Raw genomic sequence first — 23,567 nt, 5'->3', positions numbered from 1 at the left:
TCAAATATTATTAAAGCTAATATTAAGGTGCTTCCTTGGCGAAAAATCAAAACTATTCAAAAAATGTACCTCATTGCTATACGAGAGGCTTTTCAAGACCCACACACCGCATGAGGGCTAAAGAACACTCCCTATAGCTGTTTCTTTCGCTCTTAGTAGAAATCATGCTTGTTAAGAGTCTGGCCGGGCCGACGAGACAACCTTTTAACCACGTATATAACCAACTCACGACTTTATCCGCTCCGTAGTTTTTTTTCAAAGCGCCAAGCGCGCGGTATCTGAAACCGAGTTCCTTGTGTATTGCAAATATTCATATACAACAAATGCGAATAGAAAAAACGCCGGTAGAAATATAAATATTTGATTTCAAAATATTTTGACCGGAACCGAATGTACGATTTTTTGCGAGCGACTAACCGGCTTACAAACACAAACAAGCCGAAATATTTACCAAAAAGGCGCGCGTTTTTATGTGTTTTTGTGTAAACAAAACAAATACAATTGCGTTAACCAAAAGTTAAATATAAATAAAAATAACAATTTGTTAACAGTAACCAATAAAACAACTTAATGTGGAATTATTAAGAATTAAAAGCTAAGAGGAATTTATGGAAAAACACAACAATTGAAGTGTTAATGATAAAAGCAGGTATACAACCTAAAAATACCAAGATTAATCAAATAAATATCCGAAATAAGTGCATTCAATACTAATAGAAGTAGAATCCCATAAATCTCATACGAAAATGCCGGAAAAGTGGCGATGTGAATTGTTTGTGTAGTGGAGAGTGCAATAAATAACAGTACGAAGTAACAGTAAACAACGGAATAAGCCAAGATGACGCGCGAGGAAGAGGAAGAGGTGCGATCTCTGCTCTCTCGCCACCAGGAGCGCATAATGCTGGATCTGGGCAGTACCGATATGCTAGCGGTACTGGTCAAGAACTCGGTGCTCAGTCAATCGGAAGAGGATCTACTGTTGAAGCCGTACAATGCCGTAACGCCCACGCCCTCTGCCGCAGCCTCTGCCACAGTGGAGCCTCCTGGCAGTGCCCCCTCTCTCACAAAGAGAAAACTAAGTGCCGTGGCGAGTAGCGGTAGTACGGCCAGCGGGGGGAGTGGGGGCAGCGGAGGCAGTGGATCCTCACGGTGTGCCAGCGTCAACGGCGACGCGAACTGCGACAGTCGCTCCCTAACGCCCTCTGGCGGGGGACTATGCTCAGGACTAAACGATGCTGAAATCCTTCGACTCCAGTGCTCCAACCTCATCGAGATCATCGCCAAAAACGGATTTGAGAAGTTCAAGCAGTTCTGCTATGCCATCGAGTGCGAGTGTCCGCAGTTGATTGAGGATCTAATTAACGATCGTCTCAAGACCGGTAAGTACTCTTCTTACTTTGGTACACAGGGGGAAATGATCAAGAACAATTGAGGATTAAGATAACAACATTTAACGAAATATCATTAGTTGAAATCTGTTTCGAGCAGAGCAAAAATCGGTGACAAATAGTATGGGCTTAGGCAATCACTTAAAAAAAAAAAGCTGCAAGAAGAATGTTCATTAATAGCAGTTTTTAACGTGTAGAATCCACCTTTCGATTAAAAAACACAAAAATACCCTCTCTTAACCGGTTCCGTATGATCTACCTGATCCCACAATGCGTTGGCAGCTTTAGTAGCCCATATCTCAGCTGTAAATTATGCACGTAATTGTTCGCGATCGGTTCTCGAATTTCTCATCTCGGCTAATTGGTTTTGCTATACAGGCAGCACTCGTTAAACATAATTCTAACCTTTAAAAAAAAACAAAGGTTTCGAACCAAATGTAAATCTTCAGGATGGCTCAGCCTTAAAATTGTTAAATTGTAAAACTCAAAATTCTAGATTTAAATTTTGGAGCGATCACTGTTTGGTTCTTTTAGTTGCTTTTTTATCGTCTTTGCTCTTTTGCCAATAGCGGCGTGGGAGTTGGTTTAGAAGGTGTGTGAGTGGGCGGAACTTCAACCATTTACAGTGGCGCGTTAATAATAATTGGCATTATTTCAGATTATTGTGCTGATTATGGAGACTTAATATTTATGCAAATTCTGTTTACGAGGTGGCAGGTGCCATGTCAAGCCTATTTTGAAAGGTACCACACTTTATTAGTGTTCTCTACTTAGAAGTGAAAAAAAATTCCGTGAAAAACTCTTATCAAGAGCATACCACTTCTTTAGGGGTTAGAAATTCAAATAAAAGAACGGAAAAAGAACAAACAACCGAAAGATGAACAGTCCAAAGAAGTTATTTGTGTTTCTGACTGATAAGAAAACTCTTAATTGTTATTCGTCAAAAAGTGGAGTGGCCGTTTTAAGAGACGTGCTGACAAGACTGTTTAGAGCTAGAGAGAAGATACACTTCTCTTGTTACACTGGGGTTGTCTTTTTTTTTAGGATTAGCCTTACTTTTTTCTTCCTAAAGCCATTTCCCATCAGGGAATAAATGCCTTTATACATAAGATAAAAAAAGCTTTGCTTATTATATCTATTTGGCCACATATTCCACATTCCATTATGTGAATCACGAAAAGGGTGTATTTCCTCTCATTATTTATCAAGTAATCGACTTTTTAGCTGAGATTATTAAACTACTTTGCGCATTCTCTGAGGTCATACCTTCAACATTTTCGCTATATCCACTCCCATTTCTCTCATTTAAACAAACTTCCCCAAAACGATCCGTCAAAACTTCGCACAGCTGTTGCGGCATCCTCAAGCTGAATCATTGACTCAAAACTTCAGCAGTTGTAGCCAAGCCCATCCAATAGTCTACAACAATAACAGTGTAGCAACAACAACAATTTAACAAAAACAATAACAACAAGTCAGTGTCGGCATGTAAATGTTGCTACCCAGACTTGTAAATTACCCACCAAAAGACAGGAAAAGAAGAGGGAGTTCAGGCAATCTGAGAGCTAGAACCGAAAATTGAGATTACAAGCTAAACGCAGCTAAAATAACAAAAACAACACAAAAAAGAACCCTTGTTGTTCTTTGATTTCGCTTGTTTTATTCCGCTCTAATAAAAAAGTTGTCGGCCGGAGGGAGCAGAAAACAAAATAATCATACATTGAGATACAAGATCCACACAACATTGGATGAAGAAATAAAAATAAAATCAAAGAAAGAGAGAAAAACCCAAAAAGCAAATAGGAAACTAAAAAGGTTCAGAATAAAGTGGCCTAAGAAAGTAAAAATTGGGACTTAAAGGGGCGCCACAGACACTAAATTAATACTCTTTGCAGAAATATCTATCATATCCAAAAGTACATATGTATGTATGTATCTTTGAAATACTTTTTATAAAAATAGATTTTGGAAAACATTTTAACGACAAGGGGGATTAGAGGGAATGTGGTAAAAGAACAATAATAGTTAAAACACCTTGAAGCGGATTTAATTATAGCAAGTGTTATTGAGTTTGTTACTATTGAGAGTAGTTTGAAAGGTTCCAGGAACTTTGGCTGTGAATCATAAGGTTGGTTTTTTTGTAGGGCAATCATAAGTGCCAACAACAAGAACAAGCCAACAGAAAAACAAGAACTCTACCAAAACAACAACAAACCCATGGCAAAACGTATTGTACACATAAAGCCCTCGATCACGTTTTACGATTCCGGCCACGATTACAGAAAAAAGAAAGAGACGGAGAACGCGTTACGCGTGGTCCATGTTCATGTTCTTGTCGTGTGTGTGTGTTGGTGTAGTTTTTTCTTTACTTTTTAGAAACTCCATTTGTCCAACTGCCCCCGCAGGCTGCTTACCACGTCTCCCCTTGTTGGACTGCCCCCCTTTTCCAACATTTTCCCGCCATCTATGTATTTACGTATGTATGTATGGCGTAGACCAATCCATTCATCATCATCATGATCAGGTTGGGGAACATCATAATCCGTTTCGCAGTCGTTTCGCTTTTACTTCTTTACGACTTTTTCAGCCCCTAACTCTCTTTTGGTCTCCTTCGTTAGCTCGTTCTGTATTTGCTAATTTCTTGTACGTGCTGTTCTGGCTTTGCTCTTTCCTCCACCTCCTCCCTCCTTTCTTCGCCTTGTCCTCAGATTGTCTTTACCTTTTGCCGCAACGGCCCAGGTAGGTAGGATCTACAGCCCAGGTGGAGATAATAGTACTTGCCTCTCAGCAATGGTTTTTACGGAGGAAATAATAGTACTTGTCTTGTCCAAGTATTCTATAGATACAAAACTCTTTAACAGCAGACTAGTAGTAGTGCAAACTGTATAACAAAAATGTTAGGTGTTGTTAAAAATTAATAAACAATTTAGTAAAGAGACTATCCCAAAGCTGCTTCGTTAAATCATTTAATAGGTTCAATAACAGTTTTTATGTACCACCTGACATCAAAATTCATGGTGAATTAAAAATTCTATCACGTTAAAAAATCAAAAATCATGAAGCCGTCTAAAAAATGCTTACCATAATAGTAAACACAGGGGTAGAGTCAGTCCCCTTCTCCACGTAAATTACAATTATTTACAAGCGCGCCTCACTCGGATCTCTTCCCACTTTTTGCGGCGCTCCCTTTTGGTAGTGTCTTTTTGCATTTGATAATTTATGCAGCATAATCTGGCCGATGACGTTTATCGTTTGCCATTCCCATTTGTCCCCTCCTTTCGGTATCTTTACTCCCTTACTCTGGTTCCCCTATTTCCTTTTTGGGCCGCCTTATCTTGTTCTGCTTCATCTTTTGTGTCTGTTTGCACTGCCCCTGAGAATCGTTTCCTTTTATGTTTTATTTGTTGATTTCTTTGATTTCGCTTTTTCTTCTTATTTTTTTCCTGTTGATAATGATGTTCACCTTTGGTTTCGTTCCATTTCGTTTCGTTTCTACTGCGCATGCGCGCATCCTGTTTTCGACCGACCGTCTTTGTTTTCTACTTTTGTCCCACTTCTTCTGCTGTCTCGCTCTCTCTTTTTCTCGGTGAAGTAGGTCTTGAGGTTTGTTGTTGTTTGTTGCCTTTTGCGTTTTGATTTTCCAACCTCTCTTCCGATTCACTTTACCTGAAGACTTCAATTTGCGTTTTAGGATCTTGAGACTTGTCGTTAGATGTCCTAAATTATATTTTGAATAGTGAGGGATAAAGCTGCAAAATGGGTCATATAATCTTCAGTTTCTTGTAAATTACTGAGTAAACAAATTATGTTACATCAAGTTAGAATTTATTTAAAAGCATGCATGAACATAAACTAATTTATGATCATTCAATTCTACTTTATCTTACCTCATCTCAGTTGCAACAAAGTTGTACTTGTTTTTAGATCATTGACTTGTGTCTCGTAGAGCCCCAAGCAAATGTGTTAATTTGTTTAAATGGATACCCAAACCAACTAGTTTTTCCATACCAATTTAAAAGCTGTTCTGCTGTAAATTTAAAGTGAATTAGATCTTCTGGGTGGCATTTGTTGATGAATAATGCGACCTGAAAGTTAATGGCGATCCCAGTGATTACAATTTAATCGTCCCTGGGTCTGCCCTATTAAATCATTATTCATTTCGGTAGCTGATCGCAAGTTATGGTCCATGGTATACGGGGTTTTCAATCTCTCAACTCTGCGGACCTAGTGAGTCTGGGACAATCTGCTAAGCCGCTTACCCACACAACTGTCACGCAATCAGCCCGAGATCCTCATTTCCTTACTTCCAACAGGTAACGTGTTTGCCTCTCTTTCGGCCATTCTCTCCGTTTCCACGCTCGTTCTGATTACATAGAACGAGCGTGAGCAACGAAAATGAGTAAAAAAGCTATGAGTCACCGAGGGGCCGTAAAGCCATTCTCCAAAAACGGGTAATGCTCCATCGATGCCAGACTGCTGGCGTCTGCTGCAAGTTGCAAGCTGCAGTTGTTGCAGCTGGAAGCCGCTTAACTGTATCTCCACTGGCCGTCCCTGTTCCCACTGGAAACGGGTACAGTAGTCTTTCGATGCAAATTAACTATAGAAGTGAAGGCACAAAAAAGTTTTTTTTGAACGAAAGAAAGACAAATTGACTAACTATTTCGATAAATATAAACTCTTCCAAGTTAAACAAAAAATGCTCCCCAGGTTCAACATTTCTAGTAATTACTGTACTCCAGGCTGTTAAGAAAAGGTGAGGAAAAACAGGAGAGCCGTTGAGTTTACTGCATGTTGACCTGCTGCTTTTCTACCGGCAGCAACCACAACAACTTTGAATGCAGAATCATCTTCGTTCCCTGGGGATTTCTCCCCAGTTTTTTCAATTCCTACTCTTTTTCTATAATTTTTTGTACAAGTCATTAGCTTTAATTTACAAATACGAACGCCAAACATATGGTTAGTTTCATTCATAGTTTGTGTTCTCTTTACAAGCAGACCACCTTTAAAGTCTTTCCTCGTTTTCTTGGCATTAGGAAATGCATCAATAAGATCGATCTGTTTTGCCGCTTCGTTGCATTTTGCCCAACCCATTTAAAGTCTTTTTTGTATTGCTACTTTATGGCTTTTTTTCGTTATTAAAATTTCAATCTTGGTGGGCCATTGATCCCACTACACTCAATCGCTCGAAGTTCGTTGGCGATCTTTATTTTTGAGTTTCGTTGGTGTCTTTTGTGCTGTTCAAAATTATGATTAATTAGTTTGATCGAGATGTTTGACTGGGCAAATGTTTGATTTAACGCTCTGTTGATCCCTGGTGTATAAATACTCTTTAACTGGTAAAGTTTTATTAGCTTGTGCCGATAGAATTGATATTGCATGAAGTCTGCGAACATTTTTCAACCCAAAACAATTAATTTTACATGAATTCTTTGTAGACCTTTTGTTTTAATCCTTTGTGTGAACAATTCTCGGTTGTTTGCCGGACTCAATTATTTTCAAATTACAAGCACTTTCCCCCACTCATCAGTATTTAGACCACCATTTGCTGATTTTTTTCGACCTATTTGGGGGCCGTTTAAATTGAGCTTTGCAGAAACAATGACCGCAATGTGTTTTTCGCTTTTCTGCTTTTGTTTTGTTGTTTAAGCAATTTTCTGTCCAAAACAAAGTCTAATTTTGCGAAACTTTCTTTTTTCAATTGCGCAAAAAGTGCCTTTATTGTTATTTTTCCTGTTGTTATTGTTATAGCGATGTTGGCCTTTGTTGAGCTATCCCCCCAATAATGATGATGATGACAACTAAATGGGGAAAAAATAAAAACTAGAGAGTTCAAACAATGTCAACCAGTCCGAATGAAATTCGCTAGGCTTGGTAGCTACTGTAAGCCAGATAAATCCAATTAATTTGAATAAACCATTAATTTCAAGGCTGTATAAAAAACGGCCGAACTCAGGTTATAATTCAATTAAATCAAAGCGAATATTTGACATTGAAAAGAGAAAAATGAAAAATGGAGTGTGAATTACCTTGATTGCTGCAAGAAACATTATCGTGGAAATTAGAACGCTTAACAAGCGCGAAATATACATGGATTTTAAAGGGTTTCCTTCTGATATAAAAATTTGTTTTATCTCCAGGGTGGGGCACTTAATGAAAAAAGACTTTAAAAGCAGCGGACAAAATGCTTTCAATATGCAATTAAACACCCCATTAGCTAAGGGACCTTGAAGTTCCCATAAAAAACTGAGAAGGGAACGAGTATCATCAAACAGTAATGTGATATGGTTATCGATAATTTATTTACTTTTAATCAAATCAAATACAGAAAATGAACATGATTTTATTTCTTTGGTGTTTGTCTTCTCCTATCTTCCTTTTATTTGTTCGGGTATGGGGTTTTAGAGGGTCATCTGGAGTTCAACTTTAATTGACAGAGACACCAGAGAGGAGTGTGCCATTGACCAGCTGTCCTCCCCCCTTTTTGCTCAATGTGTGGTCAGCTTGCGGTTTGAGTGACAGCATTTTATGCCGCCTCAGGCGGAAATGGTAATACAAACTTTATGGCCACAGTGGGTCAGATTCCCCGAGAACTTCATATACATAACCCATGGCAAATTTCCAAACAACTTTGATGTTGAACTTCCCGGGAAGACGGCCTCAAAATCAGCGGCAGCTCTTTTATAAATAAACAAGGCAAAAACTTTTTCGCTGACTTTTGGCAAATCCACCGAAAATTGTTTATGGCGTTAAATTGTTGAAACGCTCCCAAGCAAACAAAGTATGCAAAAAATAAACTCGATTTGGGAGTATACATTTTTGCCAAGCCAAAGAAAACAAGTCGTAGCTCGGTTGTTTCAAAATCATTTTGAAATTGGCTATTGCTTATGAATAGTCAGTCAATTAACTGATTCAAATTCAAATTAATTCGATTTTTCATGACTTTCACATGTGGCTTTGAATGGAACTATGTGGATGATAAATTGACCCGTTGTTATCGACAGATTAAAAGTTCTTCCGATTTTGGTAGTGAGACACTATGACATATGGGAATTGATGTTTGCAAAGATAATTTATTCACATTTACACTTTTGGGAAGTTGACTCGGAACCAAACGAAAATGGAAGTTAAATTTTATATTTTTTAATAAGTTATAAAGTTGTATTTAAAGTTGTTATGTGATAAATATATAAATTACCAACGTATCAAAAGGATTCCATGATTAATATGTACGCAAAGATGATTGCTTTCCTTACATGGAATACCGATATCTATAGCTCCCCATTCCAGCATATCGTTCAATTTCAGTTGCTGCTATTTGCACCGAACATAAATCAGAGTAAAATGGATTTTTTATATGATTATCAATCACCATTAAGTTGAAAAAATAAGTTGAATCGTCGTTGGGCTGCACTAACTAGTTGTGAGATGTTAATCGGAACTGAGGATCTAAGCGCATTTATCATTATTCTAGGAGGCGTCGACTCAACAGCTTGGGCCATAAATATTCTTCAAAAACTAATATGCAAGCTATAAAAATGAAGATTTTTTCAAATTATGAAAAAGCGAATCTTATACACTGAAAACTGACAAGGCCTTTTAAATAAAACGGTGTATTCTTGTTACAAAAAACACGTCATCAAAAAACAATTTTTGTTTTGTTTAAAATACAATTGGAAAGGATTGTTTTTTTGCAGTGCTTAAGATCGGCCCGTAAACACTTTATAGAGGGGCTAGGGGGCGCCACTGTGATTTTTATGTGCGCGAGTGCAAGCAGCTTCCGGCGAATCGAGAGTTGGTTGGTTGGATACGCTGGACCTCAACCTGCGTTGTTTATCTCAATCATCGACGGCCGTTGCAAGTTCAGGGGATCCCCTCCTCGGATCTTCTCCACGTCCGAAGACTCCACTTCTCCGTCTTCGTTCTTCCACTCTCTCTTTCGGTGGATGGTTTCTTCGTTTTCTTCTGCCTTAATGAAATTTCTTAATTGAAGCAGCTGGACGTCAGACGCCACAGTAGACTTGTTCTGGTTGTTCTGCTTTGATTTGATCTATATTAATCAAGATCCGGGCTGGCGTCACAAAGTACATACACATTTTTATGGGAAGATCACTCTGCCTTTGATTAAATTATCTGAGATTGTGCATGCTAATTTTAGAGCTTGACTTATGCAAATTTATAGTGATTTTATACATTCAAATAAAACGGGGATTGTTTATTTTTGGCCGTTTGTCAGCCTTGTTGAAACCCACTTTCAAATACTCAAATATCTACTCCGCCATTTATGTTTATCCACTTCAATTGTCGGTCTTTGGGAAGTAAATTCAATTTGAATTGAAAGCAATTGTGCCGAACTGATTGATACATAAATTGATTAAAAATGCAATTGGCCACTTTGATTTCGGTTGTGCTTTAATTAAATTAATTTACGAATCCATTGAATGCAAATTTCTCGATATAGCCGAACCCTTAATCATTGGCTTTATTTCAGCATCCACCTACTGGTGGGCGTAATGAATGCTTAACCTCAGTTTATTTATTTACTACTGCCCAATCCCCCGCAATTCGCCAGCTTTTTAACGCTGTATTGCACCTGTCGCATTGAACAAACATCGCTGATTGGAAGCCATTAGTTTGGGGCCCATGTACGAGTTTAACACATGTGCGGACAAACGTAATAAATTCAATAGCAAATGCAATACAATGGTAAATTAGAGCAACTCTTGATGACGAGGCGTGGCCGGCGACACAAAATCTGAAATAGTAGGTATGCGTTGGCGTTGCCTGTAACGCATTGACGTCATAACAATGATCATTGTCATCGATCGGAAGTTAGAGTACACTATATTTAGTAGTGGTACGTTGATATAACACACAGTGATTATTTAATGAAAAACTAGAATGTTCAAAGAATACCCATTTTAATTACATTTGGGTCTGCATAAATTCATGACTACTTTGCGGGATGCGTAATTTTGGCATACGAATTTGCCTCACAGGGCGTGATATATGGCCAGCAATATACGCACGTTTCGATTTATTTTGTGCAGGAAAATTAGGGGAAAATTTATATGAGAAGCGAGCGAAATGTAACATCAGCGGGTGTGTAAATATTTTCTTTGCACGTGCCCCTGGATTGCAAAACTGCGAAACGGAAATGCGAAACTTCCCTTCCGCTGCGTGGCCACAAAACCACTCGCTGTGCAATTATTGCATGCAATTTTCCACCCCCTCCCCCATTCCCCTCCCCCTTCCCAGTCTCCCAGGCATTTGTCCTGTGGGAAAATGCAATTTCTCTTTGGCTGTCGGGAACATTTCGGTTCACACAGTCAGAAGTTGCACTCATCATTTATTTATGGCTTCTGTCTGCAATTGATAATTTAATTTCGCACAATTATTGTTATTTATTATGCGTCTGCTGATCCTCGACCACAGGAGAGACTAGTCGGTCAGACTTTATTGCAATTCTGCGCCGGGGGGCAGGAATTTGATTAACTAGGGAATTCATGTATAATGATTGAACAACAATGTGCTTATTCATGTGCGATTTGTCGACTGATGAAGCCTTTCAGTTGTGAATCGCTTTCAAAGATTAACTTAATCAGTAAGACCGACTAGTCGTGATAAGAAGTTCAGGGTTAATACAGCTCAGATGACTTTTGACAAGGCGAATCTAATAAAAAGATCTTTTACTAAAATTTAAATAAATTATTTCTCAAGTATCTATTTATCAATTGTATCGACTCGCTTATAGCCCTAATAACTTCAAAGTATTTCCTCTATAAACCATTTACCCACGCTCTTTCCCTCAACAACTGACCAGTGTCAATGACCAATTTAAATGAGTGATGAAGAAAATCCAACAAAAAACGGGGAGGCGAAGAAAAACCACTTTTCACGCCTCCCACACAAACTACAAACACTTGTGCACTCGGATGCATATCGGTTGGCCACCGATTATGTGAACTTGGGGCTGGGCAAACCTTATTTTTCGTGTTAACTAGCAGCAATAAATACGAGTGTGTACGGCCCCCACGAGCCCCCCCGTCCGATGATTGGCAGCTGCAAAGAGGTTCATTAGAGCGCTAATAACAAGATATGTAACAGTCTCGAAAAAAAGCCGCAACAAGAGATGGAAAACAGAAATCTTGGAAATTACACGACGCCCAACATGGAAATTAGTGTTTTTGTGTGCGCAGGAAACTGACGCCTTCAAACAGATATGCACTGAAAAAAAGTGTACCGAAAAGGGGGTCATAAGCTGAGATAGTTCCCAATATAATAGCTCTATGTGATATAGAAAACTTATTAATCTAGATTAACAGGAACTTTTGTCTCAGTGACTGCGCACACGAACCTAATTGGGGGCGGTGGGCGTGGCAAAAAACGAGCAAACTCCGCGTAAGGAATCCAAAAACAAGAGCAATTAGATGACATGCGAAGGGGCAGAGTGCGTGGTTTGCCATCGTGTCGTTTCCCCCTCGTCATTAAATTAATTCACTGCAAACGCAACCTCAGCGAACTCAACCACATCGAAGACTTAATAAATTGTTCTGCTGGCGTCGACCAAATGTAGCGTAAAATCATACCAAAACATCAACATCCAGCAACAACAACAAATAAATATAAGCCCGAGTGTTGCATAAATTAAATAAATTTTCCTTGGTCTTAAAAATTACCATATAACAGAGCTAAACACGAAAACTGCAGTCACAGCAAGAGGGAAATTGCTATAAATTACAATGCATCGCCATGCATTTTCATGCCTCAGTTGATTTTCTGAATAACGAAAATACATGCCACAAATACCCTCGTTGAACTTATCGATTCTGAAGAAGAGTAGGTTTGCTGAAAGGTTGTTATTTTAAGTTGAAAAGGGAATAAATACTTAGGAGTGTGGGAGAATTATCTGAAAGATACATTAAAGTGGAAGGATGTTAGTTTATTTATGCTTAATGTAAAATTCTGCTAACTAAGGGAGTGCAAAAAGACCTTAGATGAAAATTAAAAGAACAACTAAGATGGTTAGTTTCGACCGCCTTCATGTCACTTCTGTCGCTTTAGCTGCTGGCAACAGATGTTTGAGCTGATTGAACGACTGCCGCCATCATCGGCAACTGCAACAGCAACAGCTACAGCAACACAAGTTGCACTTTCAGCAGCAACAACGCAGCAGCAACTGCAACATGGACGGCGGCATCATCATCAGTGCAACGCTGGTCTTTTGGCTGCTGTCGGGACGCCTTGTCGGCTCATCGCTCACAAAATCGAGAAAATAAAAAATAGGAGATAGGGGATAGGGGATAGGGGATCGGGGCGAGCGGAACCCGTGCTACTTGACTTGGAACTTCCACCTTCCTGACTTTGGCCGCAGCTCAGCTTGAGCATTAATTTGTGCCCGCCAGTCAGACATTTTACAACTCCCACTGAAAAAGTGGCAGCCAAAAGGCTTTGGCTTTCCTAGATTTCTACTCTTTTAAAGGGTATTGCAAATTTCTAAAGGATTCATATGAATATTTAAAGCAATGAGGATATTATTTCACTGAAAAATATTTACTATCTTATTGTTTTTTTTGTGTATTGAATTGCTTTTAATGGAAAACACAGGGTAGTTCGTTGATCGAAACAGGCCTTTCTTTCTTTCCTATTTTTTGTTGCTCCATTACTGCCGCTGTTCCTTTTTAAAAGCACCCAGTCTGCCCCCCGATCCTGCTCCTTTGTCCGTCCCATCAAACACATGTCAAATGCCGCTGATGTTGCCTGTCGCCGCATGTCCGCCATTGGGGAGCAGGAACCTGCCTCTGCCACTGCCTCTTCCCCTGCCCCTGCCTCTGAATCTGCATCTAATCACGGCTCCGGGCGCGTTTCACTTTCGCCGCGTCATGTAAATGTGCTCTCACCTGTCCCCCGAGATCCGCAGAGTCCCTCGAAGTGGCGACGACCACGCTCCCCATATAGTTAGTACGTCAGTTCAGTCAGCCCATGCTGTCCACATATGGAAACTCTTTTGTATCCCCAGCCCTACACAGAAAGAAACAATGAATACAATAAATTAATGTACCCATAATATTAAAAAAGCTGTTATGCTATATCCAGTAATCTTTACTATTTCATTTTAATGTTTTAAAATTCAAATTAAATATTAAGTAAAAATGCTTGAAAGATCTGATTTTATTTCTTAGTGCAAGTCTGTTTTCCTATCCATTTTCCATCCGTTTGTCGATAGCCGAGTGGGCGCCTAACTAAAACATTACGACCATCGACAAACATCGATGTCGAAGTAGTTTTACCTCGATGTTGTTTGTTGTTTGTTGCTGATTTTGTTGTTGTAAATGTGTAGATGTGGTTGTTTCTGATTTCGTTGTTGTTTGGGGCCATACACATGTAGTTTGGCACCCACACTAGCGGACTGCTTTCCTCAGCCTCTTTGGTCTTTCCCTACTATTTTTTTTTGCATATTGGCAGTTTGCAACTCCCAATGGCAAAGTACTCGACGTCCACCACCACCAAGTTGGGCAGTGTTCACTGTACAGTGGGCTGGGAGTAGGCGAAAAGAAGGCTAGTGCCTGGGTGGCAAATAATGGTTAGTTAAAGGTTAATGGCTTAAACTCAATATTGTGCGAAGATAAATATCAGCAGGTAGCAACAGTAATTGTTGGGGATTTTTAATTTATCGACTCTGTGACATTGATTCAGTTTTGAAAAGTACTATAGCCCCCACATGGCTCTCATAAGAGTAAATTGTTTTACAGATGATATATATGCGTGATCAATTAACGTTCATAAAACGAGATCATGAATGCTATAAAAAATATTGTGTTCTTTCTGAGCTAATAGTTTGCTTTCGTTTTTAAACCATAATGAGCTTTTCTTACGCAATTTTATTGTTATTTAATAACCTTAACTAATAATTTTGGTTAGCCATGGATAAGTAACGCGGCTAATTAGCGACTCCGTCAATTAAGCACCCAAACCGATGACTCAAATTTAATTTAAGCCGAATTTCATTAATGTCAATTAGCTTTCCCCTTCTCTTCGCCTTTTTGGAGCAGCCAAGCTTCGCGTTTATTCTGTATAAACTTATTATATAATTTAATTTAAGGCAGCTTTCAACAAGTCAGCGCCCACAGTAAACTACCTTGCTTCGGGCTACGAAGTTATTAAAAGTCAATATTTTTTCGCTGCAATGAAGTTAAATGACGGAAATTCAGTTATTATAAAGTTGAGCACCCCGGATGATATATGAGTTTTTAAGCATGTGAAGTAAAGTAACATCACTGAGGGGGCTTGAATAAAATATGGGGGAAAACTGGCCAGGAGTCCAAGCTAAATTAACAATGTGCTGGGAATAAAAGCCACGTTTAGTTGGAGGCGGAAACGGAAATGTTTTTTTTGCCCTTATTCTAGTCCTTGCACAGACAATTTTCGTACAACTCCTGTTCGTCCTGATAAAAATCCGGTTCAGGAGCACCGAAATGAATTAACATTTTGCATGTTGGCAAAAACGGGAGGGAATCTAAAAATGCTGAAATGGTACAACGGTTGGTTTTGGCCAGGATAAAGGCGTATCTCCTGCAACCTCTCAACCCCCATTAGTTTATTTTGGCCAAAACGTTTTAGCTTCTCCGGTTTTTGTTCATTTTGTATATACAATTTTTGCCTTGCTTCTTCGTTTTGCGGTTTTGGCCGAGTAGAAGCGAAACAGAAGCCCGTAAAACATTTGCAGCAGCCTCGTTTGCATTTTTTATGCAGCGCAAAAGGAGCCAGGTTAACGCCTTTTTGGCTTTAATGGTGAAACTTTAGTGCTTAAGTGCTATAAATTGCGGTTGCAATCGCACAGTTCGCTTCGGTTTGGTTTTGGTTTCAGTTTTGGAGAGATGCCTATCGATGGAGCAGATCCACATGGAAGTACTTTGGATCCCAAAAGCCTTCGGGATACTACCGTTCTCCATTTAAATTTCAGTTAGTTCCAGGTGGTACACTTTTCAATCGTACCTCTTTGTAAGCCGAAGTAATACCCTATTCGTGGGTACCCCTTATAAATGCACATTTCATGTTTTACAAATTACCAACCATAGCTAATCTCGATCGACGAGCATGCAGGCCTAATCTTCAAACTATGAAACCCTTTCATGTCGGTTGAATTCGAATTCCTTAGTTTTCTTCCCACATCACGCCATCCGAAAGTGTCAAAAAAATCGTAGGCAAATCCATCAAAATTACCCGAATGAAATTCGAATTTTTAATGGGGGAGAAGCATTTACTAAACTCGAAATTGGAAAGCGTAATTATTATTAATTTGTCAAGAATGGAAAACAGATGCCCAGCAGCGGAAAAACTCCAAAAAGGGAAAAGGGAGCAGATGCTCATGCGGGCTGAAAAGTATTTATTTTTCTTTTTTGGTTCGGTTTGGTTTGGTGCCACGTGCCACATTTCCATGGAAGAGCCGCCGACCGAATCGGAGCAATTCGAGTTCTCAAACTTCGAATGCAAATCAACAATCCGTAGGAAAATAAAATTAAAACAAGTGCCCAGACTTCCCGCCCGACTTTGTGTATAAATATCCGTTCAGTCGAGCAGGGCTCCCTTTGTACTATATAGTAAGCTCCTCTATTTTTACATCGGGCATGCCCCATCCATTAAATGCATTTGTGCATATTTCGAAATCGTGGCACATTTACATTTTTCGTTGATTTCTTGTGTGTGGTTTTTTTTTTTTGATTCGTGGATTTCAGCATTTTGTGCTGTCAGCTTTTGTTCGATTTTTACTTTTCGCCATGAGTAGACAATATTTTTCCTTGGCTTTCCTGAATGGAAAATCCAACTGCAATTGGGAGCGAAAAAATCGACTCAATTTTTTGGCAGCCGTTCAGCTTTTATAGCAGTTTTTCTTTTATTTTGATTTCGTTTTGAAATCGTTTGTAGTTGAAGTCGAAGATTTTCGCTCGTAGTTAAGATCACATGCTGCGAATTTACTAGATAATCTGATGTAATGAACTCTAATCTGACAACGGGCTGCAATTTAATTGGACATTTCTTAATCAGATTTGATTATGGAATCTAATTGAGATCAGTGTATATATGAAGTACTTAACTTTAAGACTGCATAAGATTTTTCCATCCTTTGGGTGTGCATTTTTTCTGATGTTTACCTCATCTAAAGCAACATTTTGCTCGTTAAAAAGGCTGGAAGCAATTTAAACTTGGGCTAAGAAGGACTTACCTGCGATTGGTGTCATTGTCCTTGTGCATGGTGGCGTGTTGCATGCTTTCCCCCCCTGAAAACCCCACCTCACACTCCTTTGTTTTTCCTAGCTCCCTTTGTACGTGGCAAAAAAGTATATTTTTAGCACAAAATGTAAATAAATTTGCATACACATGGAGTCGCCGGCGAACAATTGCCACGAGGAGGCACGATGAGGTTGGCGGGGATTGCGAAAGGGTAAAGAGTGGGCTCCTGACTCTGCATTAAAGGATTACAAAAGGCAGCAGCAGTTGCCGCTATAATCCTGTTAGTTTATTTTGCACCACAGAGCACACAATGTCAAGTGCAGAGCAGGACCCCTCGAGGTGGGTTTTTTGCTGGTTTCCACACAAACTCTGACAGACAATCCTAGACAATGCGACTGCAGCGAGGTGTCGGAATGGAGGTCGTCCTAATGAAGTCGTACGAATACCCAGGCGGTGCATTACGTGTCCAACTAAATGCTGTCCAGGGTGTTTGTCCGTCATGCTATCCCTTATATAACTGAAATATTCAAGTCATTTAAAATTGAATGAGACACTTTTCGGCCAAAAATTGCAGGCATCACAGGCCACTCTCATGAATTTTCCAAATGGCAGAAGTGCAAGCAAAGTGTCATCCTCTCAAACACATCCTGTTCGCCTCACAATATGCACGCCATTCCCTGACCATTTATCTTGGGGCATTGTTCCAGCTCCGGCTAGTGTCATAGTTATAAATTATGCAGCAGTTGAGTTAGGAATCGAGATGGCAATATGGATAAGAAGGGTCCTGCACTCAGGAAAAATGCAAGTAACTGCTGATGATGAATGATGTAGAACAATAAATTAAGTAAGGATATATACAACGGGCTTTTAAAAGTGATTTTCAATCTTTAGAAATAAAGTAAAATAGGTAATTATTGTTTTAAGTGTACAGCATAGAGCACACTTGAAAATCGATGGCCAAGGCCCATGCATATCGAGTGTCCACTCCACGCCGCCCCCCACCAATCCATTTCGAGTCGAGACGAGTGCAAAAAAACGCAGCCAAGCGTAAAATCAAATAAAACGTCAACCCAAAATGGACACGACGAGTGGGCGGAAGGGCGGCGGATGAGGAACCACCACCATGGTGGTGGGCAATAGGCAATCCGCATCCGTGGAGAACCCACCACGTTGATGGTTGAGACCGCCGGCTACCGACAATGTTCAAGTGTCAATTGGGTTTACTTACAGGCCACTTTGTCGACGGCGCACTGTACTCTGCCCTCGACGGACCCTTCTTAAATATATATGTATATATATATTCCCTATATGTGCGATACACCCGTATACTATATGTATATATGCTTATACATCAATGTAAATGCCGCCTTCGAGTGGTTTTGTTGTAGAACTCCTTCTGCTCGTTGTTTGTGTAATTGGATAAGCTGAAATCGCCATAAATGATGAATTGTGATTTGCGAGAGATTGCGGTGGAAGTTATAGTAACTGAATACGCAATAGATTCTTCGCGGTTAAGGAACTTTAGTTTAGCTAAGTTTTTTAAACTAAGAAAAAATAAAGAACTACATTGAAATATTTCTGATAGGAAAATTCAGAGAAAACCCATTAAAAATAATATTATCTTGCAATTAAGACTCTAGCTCTTCGATTGTTTTCATTACTCCAATTGAACGGGCCATATGATTTCGCCCACAATCACTTCTCCCACTCAAAAGGAAAACATTTCGACTGCACTTAAAATATTTTTGTGAAGCGAACGTTTTGTTTAGACGCAACTCGAGTGTTGCTCAAGTGCAAACTGCATTTTCCCCAACTCTAAAATCGATTCCTAAACTCGAAACGCCGACTGTGATTGCTTGGGGAGCAAAGTGCAGGGCCACTTAATCGACTGTGGAAATGTGTGCCCCAAAGAGCTATGCGATTAGAGAACTGGGTCAATTGCACTGCAAGGGAAACCGAAAAATTATGTTTATGTTTTCCCAAGAATCAGAGCGAATGGCCAGGTAGACCTAGCACTCAACACTATTAAATTGTTTACCGAAAAGCAAGAACCGGCAAGAATGCGTTAACCCAATTTCTTGGCCACAAAATAATCACTGAAGTATCTATAACATTCTAATGTATTTTATTTGTTCTTTTTTCGTTGCAGGTATGTATTTACTACGCCATTATGTTGTGGGTGTGTGCCGTGCCCCTTCGGCTTTGACTTCGTCGCAAAATTTGCATAGGCTTTGGGCCACAAGCAAAGCGGCCAAATGTCAACAACTCTATCAGCCAGAAAGATGTGGAGCCGTCGCTCTCTGGTAGCGAATTTCAGAAAACCTCCAACGTCAACTTCAACGCAAATTGGCAACACAAATCTGTCAACGGGCAGGAGATGGCCAACTAACCAGACAAACATTCAAGTAACAAACAGCAACACTGAGAAAAATATGGCATTGCTACAAATTTATAATGATTCGTAATAATTATAGAACCAATTGTTATGGCTTTTTCTGAAAAAAAGAACGTTGCAATATTATTGTTTGAATAACTAAAATGTAACTTTATGTAAAGGATGACTTTACTCTTGTTATTCAGTTAAATTTTGGTAGTATTCAGTTTGAAATATATTATTTTTGAGTGGAACAGTTCGGGCCCGGCTCACCTGTTGTCTTGGCCAAGTCGGGCCTGGCACTTAACAAGTTTTCAATTTGTAAACGCGCGTGCTTTGAATACTCCCAGAGATCTTTGGCAGTCCGCTGAGGAGGTGGAGTTGGAGTTTCAGCCGAAGAAGGCAGACAATTGAGCCAAGATTGAATAAGTTTTGGGGGGAGGGGGCTGTGGCAGCCAATTGGGTTCCAAGTCCAAAGCGGCACGCGTGCCCCAGGAGAAGGAAAACCCGAGCCAGAGACCAAAATCGAGTCAATTTCCAATCACCCGAAAGCTTTTTCCATTACGCAAAACTTGTCTGGCGGAGAAGTTAGAAGTTGATATCCGTTAGCTCTATTTAAATTTCATTAAAAGTAAATGCACAGGATATAATAAATATATCTTATGCATATAAATATTCCTGATGTCTTTATAATAGCTTAATGAAAAATCTATTTTCGAAACGATTACATGTATGATCTTCAGTCTATAATTGAAACTGCGCCCCCTGCGCATTTTTATGATACTCACATTTAATATTAATGTCGTGTTATAAAATAAATGGAAGATCGCTTTAAAATTCTTCGTCGCTGTCTTGCGAAGGCCTAGATTTGCATTTTTATGGTTGCACATCACGGTCAGGTGATTAAGTCGTTAACAAAGCATTGATTATATTTAAGGTTTACGAGGGCATTACAACACGGATCTCCGTTGGCCCTATTGTCTGTCTACAGAATGCGTGATATGAGTTCAGCTAAGTTGCTTAACATTCACCTTTACTAGGCGATTGGTGTTTTATGAACTTATAAGTTCGTAAAAGTAATTGAGCTGTGATTTATAGGTATATATTGAGAGATATTTAAAATTCTATTGATGCAGACTCTTAAACGACTTGGTCATTTCAATTTTAGTAAAAATACTTTGCAAAATAAATTGTAAGTGAACTTTCAAAAATGAACATTTATATCTAACATAAATGTTGTCAGTTAATGGGGATTAAAACATTAATATCTTTTATTTCACAATTTTTTGCCAAATCTAATTAATCTATTAATTTTTTATCATCATTATAAATCACTCTTGCTGCTGGATAGTTACCAAAATTAATTCAATTATACCTCAGCAATAAAAAATTTGCATCCATAAGGTTTTCGTAGCTCCCAAGCAATTTATCCGCCTTTGCAAATTGCTTTACAATGCCTGAAAGCCGAATACAGAAGTCAATCTGAATGCCTTCAAATCGGTTTCATTATAATCGTTAAGCTATCCACGGTTCTGATGTCAAAAACCTTTGCCAACAATCTTTTTATTTTCCTACGTTTTTTCTTGCCATTGTTTGTTGGCCTGCTGATTACCATGGCTGTGGTATTGTTGCCATTTTATTTGAACATTTATTTGTTTGTTTGTTTTTTGCCGCTGTTTTTCCTTTCCTCCTCCATTTGATAATGATTCTTATTGTTATGGCCTCGCTTTGTGGTCTCAGGTTCGTTTTGTGTTCTTTTGCACGTGGATTTTTAGAACGGAAAGAAAGGGAAGTAAAATATTATTTAGATGGTGGTAAAGTAAAACGAGAAGGATGTAGCCAATCTATTTTAACAGCCAAGTAACGATTACTTTGTTTTATAGTTCTGAAGATTTAAGTCATGATTAGTTTTCTTTAAATATTATATATATTTTTTTGTTTCAGGTGAAGACTTAATTTTCTCATCTTTTAGCCTCCCTAAAAACTTCAATCATGTCTAAATTACCGAATGCTTTTTTGCCGCAGCCATATAAAAACTCGAACAATTAAACGATCAGGCAATCCGCAACCATATCTAATAACTATATCAAAATGTTGGTAGCTCGGCTTGTAAAATTGGAATTACAAATTGAACAAGAAAATTGTCAAATTGGCTTATAACATTTACACGCATCGCATTGCAATGGATCGCGTTGCATTGAAAATTGGAAATTGTTAAATAACATATTTGCTTTTGACCAAAAGCGGCCGGCCTAAGTCGACATAAACAACTGAGCACGTTAATAAATCATTTCTGACCAATTCGAGACACCCTTTCGGCCAACTGCTATTGGGGTGGCTGTTGACTGCTAACGCATTTGGTCAAAACCAATTCATCAAGTGTCCAAAAATTTGGCAAGCGACGGCAAACCGAGCCAATCGAAGCCAAGAAACCAAACCCACCAAATATGTCAAAATGCAGGTGGCAAAATTAGACAGAGGAACACAAAAACACCAAAATTATAAATATTTCGCTTTTTGTGCCATTGCGCAAAGTCAACAGAAACCCAAAAGCAAAAAAAATTGTAAATATATTGACAACATTGCGGATTTTGATTTTCTGCTTATGCGAGTCAATTTATTTATTTATTTTTTACCCACAGTACTTACACTGCGCCAATTTTATGTTTATATTGTTGATCAGCGCAAAATAATTGAAAGGAAAAAAATAATCTGGAAAGCAAAACAAATATACAAAGTAAAACCGGCGCCACAGAGTCTTGCCAAAAATTGTGTTGACCAGAAAGCAATGAGAGATAAACAAGTAGTTATTATAATGTAAAGACAATAAGATACCCATATTTATTTGCTTGAGGGATTACATTTTATATAATTCAAACTTTATATTTGAGATAAAGTTGTATAATTTCTCTTATTCAATTTGCAAAACGTGTAAGGAATTTTAATTTTTGTATACAAACGTATATACTCCTTTTTCTTGAATTACAGGGTGTCAGAAAATTTGCTGAAGCTCTGCAGTTTCAGTTTCTGGACTCGAAAAGCCAAAGCAACTTGAGCCAAAATCAGATTTATATTTATTAACGACAAGCATATGTAGTCGCTGTCCCAAACCGGAGTTAAAGTTTTGGCAAATGGCAAGCCAAAGCTTAAAACAAAGGCGACGAAATCTAGAAAATCAAATTTATCTTCATTATGGCCCTAATGAATGGGGCAAATGACATCATCAGAATCATGATCATCGCTGCTGAGAGCTGGGATTGTAAATATTTGTGACGCCTTTTCAGGTGCAACGGTGCAAAACATTTTTGCTCGCCACCTCCGCCACCAAACGTGTGATTCGAATAATTGCTTTGCAATTTGCCGCCTCAAGCAAAATAATAATAAAAAAAAACAGCACAGCGAAACAACTAAATAATATTATTACGCTACGCTCTTGGCATACAAAATTGTTTTTCATTATTTTCTGGCCACGTTATCTTCGGGTATTATATTACAGGCGACACACATAGATGTGTGTAAGATGTCAGGTGTGGCTGGAACCATTTTTGATATATCAATTCACATTCTGAGTTACCAGAGGCGCCGAAAACTGCCGGCCAGCAAGTTGATATTCAGTTACCTCCCGGTATTGTTTATGGACTGGTCAGCCACCTTAGGATTTATGAATTCCACTCGAGAGGTAGCACATAATGTGATTTCAACTCACGTACTGCTACTGAAAGAGATTTATTTTGAAAGACTTATGTATGGCAAATGCAAAACATAATTGCAGAGTTCAGAGATAAAGATGAAGTAATTATAAAATTAAGTGGATATTAAAAATTAGATAGTGATGAATGGTGCATGAAGTACAAGTTTTCGGCAAAGCTTTAAATTTTCTATTAGCAAAACATCCAATATACTGTGACTTTCACAAAAAATATCTTTAGCAATTATGGAACTTACTCTCCCATAACCTCTCACCTTTTTGAAAAATGGAGGCTCGTCTTCTGTTAACTAGCCATAACTTATGATGACCCTTTGAAATCTCTGGCGGCGCCTTAACTCTCAACGAATTATTGTAATTAGTGAAGGGCATAGCAAGTGAAATAAACAAAAATATTTGACACTTTCACATCTTGGATTTTTATGGACGAGTAAAAGCCACACTCTTCATTTCGTGTGAGCCCGAAATCGAAGCCTAAAACTGGTAAATCCTGTTCGCGGCGATTATTTAATGGGGCTTACGTGATTTCCAGGGAATCAGCCCGACATCGATCATATAATTTGCCTAAGCCCGGACTAATGAATCGTCATTTGGTCCAGGCACATGCAAACATTAAAGCACGCTTCCACATCGGATAAAAAACGAAGAACAGAATATTTTTTAACACATAACAAAACACCTCATAAATTTTATGAGCCCGGACACGGACCAAAAACCAAAAAATAAAACTCCATCATTAGCAGCAGAAACAGCTGAGGCAGCGAAAAAAGAAAAACCAATCCGAGAGCCAAATCCCTCGAAAGCCAAACCCAAAGACCCAGAGCTAAACTTTTACAACTTTTTGTCTTTCCGAGGCTTTTATTTCTACTTC

At 38.8% G+C, this 23,567-nt stretch overlaps 1 protein-coding gene across 7 annotated transcripts in view; it reads left to right on the top strand.

Moving 5' to 3' along the window:
* The first annotated feature begins 252 nt into the window (after positions 1 to 252).
* The window catches only part of LOC108099317 (tight junction protein ZO-1), an 82,662-nt gene continuing 59,347 nt past the window's right edge, over positions 253 to 23,567 (top strand). For all 7 annotated transcript variants that reach the window (XM_017202729.2, XM_017202731.2, XM_017202728.2 and 4 more), the window contains exon 1: positions 253 to 1,379. In XM_017202729.2, coding sequence (XP_017058218.1) covers positions 839 to 1,379 — 541 coding nt within the window. In that variant the 5' untranslated portion in view covers positions 253 to 838. The remainder of the gene's footprint in view (positions 1,380 to 23,567) is intronic.

The sequence above is a fragment of the Drosophila ficusphila genome, unplaced genomic scaffold (assembly GCF_018152265.1).
Source record: "Drosophila ficusphila isolate 14025-0441.05 unplaced genomic scaffold, ASM1815226v1 contig_791, whole genome shotgun sequence".
NCBI lineage: Eukaryota > Metazoa > Arthropoda > Insecta > Diptera > Drosophilidae > Drosophila > Drosophila ficusphila.
This window is presented reverse-complemented; position numbering and strand designations above follow the sequence as displayed.